An 11,503-nucleotide genomic window follows, 5' to 3' on the forward strand; every position below is an offset into this window, starting at 1 on the left:
CTGCTTGGCCCCAGGAAGGCGCAGCTCCTCAGGAACCTGCCCCCACTGGGGACTACAACTCCACCCCTGCCCTTTGCTGCCAGCTCTGCCCTGGGCAGCACCGCCCTTGCTCCTGGGGAAAAGCCGTGCTCCCCTTCCAGGCTCCCCCGGGTCAGAGCGTCCATCTCGCAGCCTGCCCCTGCCCTGCAGCTCAGGGAGGACGTGGAGCGAGCCGCGCTCGAGGAGCCCGGGAGCAGGAGAGAGAGCGCCCTGCCACGAGGACCCCAGGCACACAAGGGTCACGGACACAAACCACTCCTGTTGCAACCAGCTTAGAAAAGCACCACTTTATAGGCAGTGCCTGGCAACGAGCGTGACAATAGCCCAGAGGGAAACACAACTGCCCTCAAGACCCTGGCCCTGTGCCCCAGCCTTGGCCAGCGTCACCCTCCTGGGGATGACAATAAACAAAGAAAGCGCCTGTTACTCGTGATGGCTGCTGGCTTCCAGGTGCCAGGGTGCCGGCCACTGGAGAGCAGCCGGTAGAGGCTGCAGCCGGCTTTACGCTCTGGCAGGTGGGGGCAGCAGCTCAGGCCCGGGCCCCTTGCTAGTGTGCAACCCCCGGGAGCTGGGGCAGCTGTGGGGGAGAATGCTCCAAAGAAGAAATAGACTTTGGGAGTAAGAAAAGCCAGGAGTTTGGTGCTGAGTCACCCTGTGAGGCCAGGACCATGGCAGCAGCTGCTCCCACGGAGCCGCAGACGCCGGCTGCCAGCCCACGCGTGGGGACGAAGCGGAGGCGGCGGTGGAAGAGACACTATGGCCCTGCGCGCTGGCACCGCACAGCCCCTGGCCCGGCTCTCTGAACAGTTACGTGGTCAGGGGCAGCCCCTGCAAGGAGGGGACAAGGCCTGTCCTGGCAGGCACTACCCCGTAGGCGCTCGGAGACGGGGGACCCATGGAGACAGCCCCCAGGGATCCCGGTGCTCCGGGGCCTCTGCAGGAACGACAGGGGACCCAACGCTCAGTCACCGTCCTAGTGCTCTCAGGAGCATCCTCCAGCACAGCCCTCCGGTGCAGAATCCAGCCCCGCTGGGGCGAGCAGCACTGGCCCACGGGCCAGAAGTGCAGGGAGAAGCCTCCTGCAGCCATCTGGGGGGGCTGCAGCTCCTCCTCACAATGGGGCCGGCTCTTCTAGTGCCGCTGAAATGCAAAGGACAGAGCTCGGAATCAGGTGGGCACCATCCCCATAGCACCCGGGGGTGGGGGTATGACTGGCAGTGTCCTGGGGCACGAGGCCAGCTGTCAGGCCTCCCGCTGCCCCGTGGCAGCACTCTGTGGGTAGGCGGAGCTGAGGGGCGGCTGTTGCTTCTGCAGCGTCTCCTGGGGAGGAAGGGACTGTGACCCCAGGGGTTGCACCCCCCACCCAGGGGAAGTTGCAGGAGGGAAGGGCCTGGTTTCTGCAGTGCTGCCCCTGTCGCGTGCCCACATGAAACCTCCTCCCAACTCTAGGATCTGCCCGGTCCATGGTACAGGGAAGAGACGGGAGCAAGGGCTGGGCTGCAGGTATCTGTAGTGCAGGAGGGACCTGGGAGAGCCCCTGCCAGGGCACAAATGGGGGCAGGGACAGGCCCAGGCCTTGGCTGCTGTCAGTGGCAGGGCACATTGGGCTCCCCTCCAGGCCGACCTAGCTCTCTCCCCCATGCTCCAGCCCCGGAAGGGCTGGGTGCACCGTGGCAGCTCCTGCCCACACAGCGATGCTGCCTTTAGCAGGGCAGGGGAACCACAAACCAGCAGTAGGTAACTGTCCAACCCACAGCGAGGGAACCGGCAGCCAGAAGAGCACCTCAGACCATCCCCATCCCGGCAGCTTCAATTACCCCTCCCTCTCCCTCCAACTGTGGCTGTTTTTGGCTCCATAATCATGGCTGGCAGCTTCCCGTGAGCCTCACCCTGGCCAGCCCACTGCTTGCTGAGGCACAAGAGCCTCAGACCTCCCAGGCTCTGTCCTGCCTGCGTCCTGGGGCTGGCTGGCAGGCGCTGGCAGGGCAGGGGTGTAGCGGTCACAGCATGCAGTGAGAAGGGGGGCCCACTTAGTGGAACCAGTGGAAGTGAACCAGAGCCCCTCACGGGTTCCTCCAGCCTCAGAGTGGATGGCAGGGGAAAAGGAGAGGGACTCCCAGCTCTCGGGGGCTTCCATGACCTGTCTGGGATGTCCCATCACTCTACCCAGCTACACAGGACGTGGGTGGTAGCAGCAGCTGCAGGTGCCAGGAAAACCCCAGAGAAGTAAAAATGGGAGAGGCCAAGTCATGAGACCACGAGGTCCTGTGATCACAGCATGAGCAGCAGAGCCTGGGCAGCCCCCACCCCTGTGCACTGCAGGGACATGGGCAGGCCTGCAGCTTTGGCGAGCTGAGCCGAGCAGTGCTCTGCCCACAATGCCTGGCCCTCTGCTCCCGGCAAGAACTGCACTCACGTTTTACAGCCAGCAGCGTGTTCCCGTGGCAGCAGGCGACTGAGGTCACCACGTAGGGGTGCGTCTCCTCCAGCCGCACCGGCCGGGGCATCCTGGTCTCCTCGTCCTTCCTTCCCAGGCGGCCCCTGGCTCCCTTTCCCCAGGTGTAGACCTCTCCATCTGCAAAGGACAGGTCTGTGCTGCAGCCCCAGCTCTCTCCATCTCCCACTGGGGCACTGCAGCTGCCCGAGCAGCCCCAAGAAGCCAAGCTTAACATGCCTGCATCCAAGCCACAGGCGAAGGCTCCCTGGGTCTGCTGCAGTGCCTGCCTCCAACTCACCTGCTCCAATGGCCACAGTGAAGGCATCGCCGCAGGCGACCATGGTGACCTTCACGGCTTGAAGCCCCACAACCAGGTAGGGCACACGACTGCTGCGGCAGGTGCCGGTGCCAAGCTGCCCATGCTGGTTGCTGCCAAAGGTGTAACACAGCCCGGAAGCTGCCAACAGAAATGGAGGAGTCAGGGGCTGGCTGTCACCTCATCGTGGGGCCCTCGCTGCTGCACCAGCCAGCCCTAACCCACCAGCTGGGACTGAGGTACAAGGGGCCCAGGGCTCACTGGGTCCCAGTCCTTCTTGGGGGACTATCTGGGTCCCAGACGAGGTATTGGAAAGAGCCTGTGCCCTGCCTGCCCAGCCGTGCCTCCCACCATGTCAGGGCTCCTCAAGCCACCCCCCGGCTGCCCTTACCTGTGACTGCGGCTGAGTGGGCCGTGCCAATGTCAGCACACACCATCGGCTCATGGAGCAAGGGAGCAGAGCGGATGCAAGTGAGGGCAGGGGCCTCTTCCACCTGGTTCTCCTGAGAAGGCTCCTCCTCGGCCGTGATGCAGTCCAGGCCCAGCTTGTTGAACCTGCGGGAGACAACCGTGATCTGGGACTGGCTGACCCCCACAGTGCCGGCACTGCTGGGCCCATGGCCGTGACGGTGCTGGGGCTGCTGGAGTTCTGCCAGGGAGGCTGAAATGATGCCTTTTCTGAGCTCCCTCCAGGCACGTGGTCACAGCACGACACCGGGTTAGAGGGGCCCTGGGCCACTGCACAGTCCAACACTGGGGCACAGGGAGGGGCCTGAACAACTTACCGGTTGCTCCCACAAGCAAGGATGTGGCCCCTGATGGTCAGGACCATGGAGGCATCAATGCCGCAGATGACTCCCTGCGCCTCGTGCTCTGACGGGACTGGTACCTGCTGTGGGGAATTGTGGGACTCCAGCGTCCCCAGCCCCAGCCGACCTGGCAAAACACGGGCCAGAGAAGCTGCACGGTGCCCAAGGAAACCCTGGGTGACTGGAGGAGCCCTGGTTGGGAGGGTGCAGCGGGGCAGGGCCCAGCTGCAGGGGGTTCTCAGCTGCTTCAATCCCCACCAGATACACCAGCAGCTTCTTCTCCGTGGGGAGCATGCAGGAGGACAAGCGATGACCCCTGGCCACATGCAGCAGTAGCGGTTCCAGCCTTTTACCATTATCCCCCCGGCCCCAGGCAAACACTTCCCGCTCGTTGGAGACAGCCAGGACATGTGATGCGCCACAAGCCACCTGCACGATCTCGTAGCCCAGCAGTGCCTCCACGATCTTGGGCTGGGGGGAGGGGAGAGAGCCACGTTAGGCAGTTAGCGAAGAGCTCCTGGCCCTGGAACTCGTCCGCCTCCCCAAGTAGCCTGGCAGTGCAGATGTACAGGGAGAGGACAGCAGTGGGCAGACACCCAGCAGCACAACAGCTAGGAGAGGGCGAAACGATGGGGCAAGCCCGACCCTGGGATGAGTGCCAGGGACTGTCTGTGCCCGCTCTGAGCCGACACAACTAGGGCTGATTAAGGCCTCGTTGGAGACAGCCGTCCCCATCCCCCACCCCAACAGGGCCAGGGGCCAGCTTGTCAGCTGTTAGCTAGACCTCCCTGGAGGCTGAGGACCAGATGGAGAGCCCCCCTCCGCCCCTCCCCTGCTGTGACCCAGACTCAGACCTGACACCTCCCTTCCTCGCCCTCTCAGTAGAAAGCACCGTTTGCCTATACACAGCCCCAGCCATCGAGCCCTTGTTCTAGAAGGAAATGGGCATGCCCCTCGGAGAAAGGGTCAGGGGGACACCCTGGAGAGGATCCTGTGAAGGAGCCCCTGGCTGGATCTCTGGAGCTGTCACCACCCTGGGAAGAGGGCAGGGGAGCAGCGTGTAGCTGGGCTGGGGGGCGGGACAGCGCCAGTGCGGGGTGCCGGTTGGGACACATGGCTCTTCCTCACGTACTGGCCCCTTTTGACAAACAAGTTTCTCTGTGAACCGCAGCAGCTGCCGGCCCGAGACTGAGACAGCCAGGTGTGTAGGGGAGGCCAGGCAGAGGCTGGGCACCAGCCAAGAGCAACCACAAGGCAGCTCCTGACTTCCCCCGCCCTGTGCTCAAAGGCAGCATTGTGCAGTGGGGGGAGAGAGGCAGGCAGCCCCCAGCAGCAGCAGGGCCAGGCTGGGGGAAGGGCCAGGGCCTGCTTCTAGAGCAGGCAGCAGCTGCAGGGTGCTGCATGTGGGCTTGGCCAGAATGAGCTGCCACACGCGAGGGACCCAGCATTTCCCCTCCGCCCCAGTCCCCACCCCACACACCTGAGTCACGTCTGTGAAGTTCCCATGGCCTAAACAGCCGTTGCTGCCACTGCCAAATGTCATGATGATCCCTCTGTCTGGGGGAGCAGAGCATAGCCCCTCAGTACCAAGAACCATGTGCTGGGAAGCACGCAGCGCAGGCTGGCAAGCATGGACCTCAGCCCCAGGGAAGGCTGCTGAGCCAGGCTGCAAGCAACACATTGGTGCCCAGGGCCAGTTGCTCTAGAGCTGCCCCAAAGCCTGGCTCCACTTCTGGGCTCAGGACTCAGGCAGCCACAGATGGGCTGTGACAATGACTGACACAGATGGGGTGGTGGATGGGAAGGCGCTGAGATAACATTATTCCAGCTGTGTACGCAAGAGCTGCTAATCCCACAGTCTGCAAAGGTGCTAAACACACAGGCCTATTCATTTAGCAGCTCCCTCCACCTCTGCGCAGGAGCCGCAGGAAGCCCTGAGCAGAGACAGGACAAACACATGCAGCCAGTTTGCCCCTGCAAGTCTCTCACATATCCCCACCCCCAGCAGAACTACAAACACGCAGTGCCCTGGGGCCAGCAGAAGGATTTGTGCAAACATCGTGCATTCCAGACTGGTGTCACGGGGCAGGCAGCTTGGAGAAAAACCAGGGGTTTGAGACCCGCGGGGGCTCCCAAAGCCCACCCCAAATGGGTCCCCTGCTGCAGTGCTGGCCCCAGTTTGCTCCTGGGGAGAAGCTCTCCCCGCCTCAAGGCCTTGGGGATCAAGGTGGGGAGGGCACTGCCATGATGTACCCTTTCTGCCCGGTCACTTGGATGCCTCAAGCCACACAGAGTGCAAGGTGAGAAGGAGCCTCGCTCCAAGCATTCCAGGACAGGCATGGCCTCAGTGTGCGGGAAGTCTGGAGCCAGTGTGCAGCTGTTGCCTTTCGGGCCTTAGCTGGCTGGCGGGTGGTCTCCACATGCAGCTGATCTCTGTCCCTTGTTGCACGTTGAGACACGTCACTGAGTGGGGGCAGCTACTGCCAGCTCTGGGGCATACCTGTGAGGCAGGCGGAGAAGAGGTCACCGCAGGACACATGTTTGATGGTCACTCCTGACTGGCCTTCCAGGAAGCGAGACACGAACTGTGGCTGGAGCTGTTCCACGGCCCCTGGCAGTGAGGGCCCTCCAGCTGCGCCCATAGGGGGAGCCTGGCAGAAGGCCACAGGGAGGTCAGAGGCACGGGCCTTGCAGCAGGCCCGGAATGGGGGAGTGAGTGGAGGGTACACTGGATTCCCATGGCCCCTGCAGATCTGCCCCACTCACCTCCCACATGACCAGCCTGCCCGACTTTGTGACACCGGCCTTCTGGGTCCTCCCTGCCGACACCTGCACCACCTCTGTACTCAGCATGGGCAGCCGGAGCGGGGTGCTGATCCCGCTGCCCCAGGCATAGACAGATGACAGGGGAAGGGGGATTCCGGTCCTGGAAGAGCCGCTGCGAGCACCTAGCGTGTCACACACAAGATCGTCAGCCCTCCCCACCTCAGCCTGTAAAGTGGGGGCCCAAGGGCTGCACTACAGGGCTGGGTCTCAGTACCTCTGCCAGAGGGTTACTAGGGGCACAGGACAGCTCTGCCATCCGGTGCTGTCAGGGGAGAGGATGGGGACGGAGAATGAGAGCATAGTTTGGTCAGCGGGACTGAGCGGCATCGGCAGCCCTTGCTGTTCATGGGCCAGTGCCTGCAGGACAGCTCTGTGCTACCATGTTGCATCCCCATGACTCTTCTGACTGACCCTTGGGCTGTGCGAGTTGGAGCAGTAGGGAATGCAGGCTCTGGGGGACAGGGGTAGAGAGCCTTGGGGTGGGGTAAGACTGGAGCTACAATGCCTTACTGCTCCCTGCAGCCCCCACAGCATGGTCCTTCCAAACCAAGTCCTGCTGAATACACTGCACTGGTCTCACCCCTGGGCCTTGCACTGGTCACTCGTCTGCCTGCCCGGCTGTGGGTCACTGATGGCACTGGAGCCACGGGCTTCTCAGGCCTGTCAAACAAAGGCACGGCTTCATCCTGCTAGTACAGGGAACCACCCAAGCCCCAAGCCGCCCTGCTGCAAAGTGAGGGGGACCAGGGACGTGGCCCTGTGGGTGCCAGCAGAGGTGCAGCAGAAGATGCCATGCGTGTCCTGGGGCTGGTCATGTGCTAGGCCCTTCAAGCCTGACTGCCTGGCTCAGCCAGTACCATGGTGCCCAGGGCAACTGCTCTGAAAGCAGGGGAGTACGTGCACAGTGTTAATGACTGGCTGCACCTGCCCTCCCCCTCAACCCCAGGCTCCATATGAGCAATGCACCAGACACCAGGAGGATGAAGGGGAAGTGGGTCAACCCCCAGCTCTCAGTCTCCTCCCCACCCTGAGTGGCTGGAGGGAAGCCCCTTGCCAGTGCAGAGCTGTCTGCTCAGGGCCTGCATGCAAGGGCTAGCAGCATGGTAGCTGCGAGTGACCCTGCCCCTGGTGAGCTGCGGCAGCCTCCCTTGCCTGACTGACTCCCATCCCAGCAGCACCACTTGCCTCTTCATTTTGACACTGCCCACGTCGGTGTAGAGGTTCAGGAGTGGGCGGATGCAGAGGGCCTGGGCCATGATCTCGTTCAGAGGGGGCCGTCTGGAGGGGTCCAGGTGGAGCATGCTGAGGATGAGCTGCCGCAGGTCTGGGCTGTACTGATCGGAGACAGGCGCGAATGTCCCGCTCATGATCTTCAGTACCAAGGCGGGAAGGTTCTGGAGGGCAGGAAAGGGACACGTGGATGGCAAACCCTGGGGCCTGGAGGTGACAGGAGCAAGGCTAGGCCCAGAGCAGCAGGGCCATGCCTTTTGGCACACATACCACCACTCAGCCCCACACCCTCCATGACTGCCACCCCAACCCCCTTCCCCTGCCTCATCTCCTACTCTACCTTTTGCTCCCTGGCCTGTCTGCTGCTGTGCTCCCCCCTGCCGCATGCCATACAGCAGCTTCCCACCCCAGCCTGGGGCACAGCCTCCCCCTCCCACAAGCAGATCACAGTCTGATCAGACGAAGTTCCCCATGCCATGAAGAGGAGGTTTCCCTGCTCTGAGCATCACCCCAGCCCTTGGCCTTACTGCAGCTTCAAAGGCCCTCTTGAGACTGGCGAGTTCATAAAGCACGCAGCCCAGGGCCCAGATATCGCTCTTCTGGTTGTACGGTTTCCCTTCGCACAGCTCTGGAGAGATGTAGCATGGAGTCCCCACAACCTGGAAGGGGAGAGACCTGTATCATGGCACCGCAGGGCTCATGGAACAGAGCCACGCGCTTCCAATGGGAACATGGAGGGGCTGGGACAGGCCATAGCACCCTTGGCAGCAAGTGCTGCTCAGGACTGTGCCACCACAAGGCCTGCCTGCTGCCAGGCAGAGATGGCCTCCTGCTGCCCCTCTGATCCTGTGGCAATGAGCCTGGCATAAACCATCTGGACAGATTAGGTTAGATTAGACAGGGAATGGTACCAAAGCCTCATGCAGAGAGATTAGAGAGATACAGTGGGCCAGCAGGGCCTCCAGGAGGACTGCAGGCACTTCCAGCAGCTAATGGATCAGGCAGGCGGGAAAAGTGCCTGTGACACTCCCCCCCCCGGGTGACACCATCTGCTGTCCCCTGCCCCCCCACATCGACTCCCAGGCCTTTGTCACCCCTCTGGGATGCTGAGCTACGGTGCAACCAGCCTGAAGCCCCACCTCACAGCACAGGGCGGATGTCACACCAGCCCTCTGCTCAGCTTCCTCCAAGGCCTGCCTGAGAACACAGTCCTGACTCCCACAGGAACCGCCCCAAAGCCCTCTCTTACCGCAGCATGCTTCCTCAACTTCCCTCCTCTACCAGTGCCAGGCAGCATATGCACCTAACAGCAACCTGCTCCTACACCGACCTCTCCCTGCCAGGCAACGCTCCCTTGGAGAGGGAGACAAGAGAAGGAAACCACACGACAGCTGCAGTTCACGCGTGGCTGGAAGTTGCTGGGAGGCCCAGGTGAGGACAGAGGCAAAAGAGCCGCGATCGACTAGGACAGAGCGCTCTTCACTGATGCACGAAAATGGGACCTCAGTGAGTCGGGGAGCCAGACACCTGGCGTGTACGCTATCGACCCCTGATGGCAGCAACTAACATAGGCGGATCTAAGTTTCCAGAGAGGAGTGTGGGCCTGAGGAACAGGACCGCTTAGATGGAAAGACCCCGGGACCGGCCTGGGCGTGCACCCACCGTGTAGGCTTTGCTTTTGCTGCTCAGGATTTTGGAGATGCCGAAGTCCCCGACCTTAACGATCATGCGGTGCTCATCCAGTAGGATGTTCTGCGTCTTGAGGTCGCGGTGTAGGATTTGCTTGGTGTGTACGTGGTGCAGGGCCAGCAGGATCTGCACGAAGAAGTGCAGAATGGTGTCTTCATCCAACAGCGAGCTGCCCCGTTTGTGGATGAACTCCGCCAGCGTGCCCCCTGCAATGGCGCACAAAGAGCAGGCGGCTCAGTAGGGCTGGGCTGGCCCTAGGCCAGAGGCACTGGGACACAGTAGCAGCATCATAAATGCATGGGGCTTGCAGCCTCCGGATACAAGGCGTGAGTTCCAGCTCTGCTCCTGGCTCATGCCAAAGGCAGCCCCCAGGCAGGCCAGGTGTGAAGGGACACATGCTCACTTGGGCAGCGGAGTCAGAGGCAGCCGGCTGTCATCCCTGCCCCAAGGAGCCCTGACTATGGATACCAGCATGCCTCCTCGCTTGCCCGAGAGGTGGGCAGGCATGAGCAGATCTCTACTGATTGCTTGGACCTACAGTCCAAGCGCGTCCAAAGTCACGTGCAACCGTGGACCGCACTGCATGCTCTCCACCGTGCCAGCGACTACTATGAAAGCAACAGAGCCCGGTAGGCACGACGCAGAAACCACCATGGAGGTTCATGTTAGCGTACTGCCTGCAGCAGCTAGAGGAAGACTGCAAAAACCACATGAAATCTCAGCTGCTGAACGAGACGAGCCTGTTCTGCTGTGGGAGGCTCTCGCCATCGAGCAAACTCATGTGGCGTTTGGAGGGGCCCCATGGGGAGCCCAGGTTTCATGCCGCGGGTCTGCAAGCCCTGCTAGAAGCAGTGTTGATTTGGAGGCTTTGTGCTTGCTTGAACAGGCTCCTTCCCGGCTGCAGCGAAACCGGCCGGAAACAGAAGCGAAACCAAGAGCACCTAAATGAGGAGCAGGAGGTAGCGGAGCAGAGAGCAGCGAAACCTCTTCCTGGCCCTGGAAAACCCGCCTCACGGCGTGCAGCATGCTTGTCGCGCCTCGAGCAAAACCCTCCACGAGAGGTGGGGCCGCGCCGGGTCCTGGGCACGGGGGGGCCGCACCTGGCGCGTACTCCATGGCGATCATGAGGGCCTTGTCCTCCAGGAAGTTCTCGTAGTACTCGATGACGTTGGGGTGGCTCAGCAGCTTGAGCACCTGGCACTCGTTCTGCGCCGCCAGCCGCTCGTCCTTGCTCATCTGCTCCACCGGGATCTGCTTGATGATCACCAGCTTCTGGTCGGCCTTGCGCAGGCACAGGTGCACGATCCTGCAGGCGGTGCGGGAGGGGGCTGCAGCCGCCGCACGTGCCCCAGTGCATGGCGGGGCACGAGGTGCGGCGCGGCCAGTGGGTACAGCTCGTGCCTGCCAGCCAGCCTCCCTTCCCCTTCCCCCGGGAGTTGCCCGCCCCAGTGTCCCCGGGCAGGGGCGGAGGTGCTGACCCGAAGGCCCCCCTCCCCACCACACGGATCCGCTCATATTTCTCCATGGCGGCCCAGGGCCCCGTCTCCATGGAGACACTTCCGGGAGGCGCTACGGCGGCCGCGGGCGGACAGGCCGGGCCGTCCCGCGACCGCGCCAAGCTGGCAGGCGGCTCCCCGGCCCCAGCCCGGCCTCCAGAGCGGGGGGAGTTCATGTGCAACCCGCCTAGCGCCCTGCAGCCGCCGCGAACGCTGCCAAGGCAAGCTCCGGGGCCCTGGGGCCGGCCTGTGCCCCGCTGCCCCGGGCTGGGGGCGCCGATCGCCCCTGGGGGGAGGTGCACAGGAGGAGGAAGCTGGCGGGCGGCCCGGCTGGGACCCCGGAGGCCCGGGGCTGGGCTGCCAGGCAGGTGCGACTGGTTCTGGGGCACGTCTGGGGGCCGGGACGCGGAGCCCGGCGCAACCGCGCAAAGGACGGCGCAGAGCTGGGGCGCAGCGCCGTGCACCCGCGCAGGAGACCGGCCACCGCTCCGTGCCTCGGATGAGCCGCGCGGGCCCCGCCTGCCCCCTGCCGGCGGACCCAGCCGGAGCAGGGGCGGAGCCAGGGCGTGGGGGCGGCGCCACTGAGCGAAGGGAGGGTTGTGGGCAGAGCCGAGGCGCAGGGGCGAGGCCAGGCGCGCGGCGGGCGGAGCCAATGAGCGAG

General features: G+C 63.3%; 1 protein-coding gene across 1 annotated transcript; it reads right to left on the reverse strand.

Moving 5' to 3' along the window:
- Positions 1 to 311: 311 nt before the first annotated feature.
- NEK8 (NIMA related kinase 8) lies at positions 312 to 11,078 on the reverse strand. The gene is made up of 15 exons (XM_019545833.1): positions 10,825 to 11,078; positions 10,447 to 10,652; positions 9,320 to 9,552; positions 8,185 to 8,316; positions 7,613 to 7,821; positions 7,008 to 7,087; positions 6,368 to 6,549; positions 6,102 to 6,252; positions 5,082 to 5,158; positions 3,955 to 4,072; positions 3,578 to 3,728; positions 3,184 to 3,347; positions 2,775 to 2,933; positions 2,456 to 2,614; positions 312 to 1,179 (listed from the first exon to the last, which is right to left on the reverse strand). Exons 1-15 carry the CDS (start codon positions 11,016 to 11,018, stop codon positions 1,151 to 1,153), a joined length of 2,244 nt encoding a protein of 747 aa, XP_019401378.1. The 5' UTR covers positions 11,019 to 11,078; the 3' UTR covers positions 312 to 1,150.
- Between the last annotated feature and the right edge of the window lie 425 nt (positions 11,079 to 11,503).

Source organism: Crocodylus porosus, unplaced genomic scaffold (assembly GCF_001723895.1).
Source record: "Crocodylus porosus isolate Cpor-Errol unplaced genomic scaffold, CroPor_comp1, whole genome shotgun sequence".
In the NCBI taxonomy this organism is placed as follows: Eukaryota; Metazoa; Chordata; order Crocodylia; family Crocodylidae; genus Crocodylus; species Crocodylus porosus.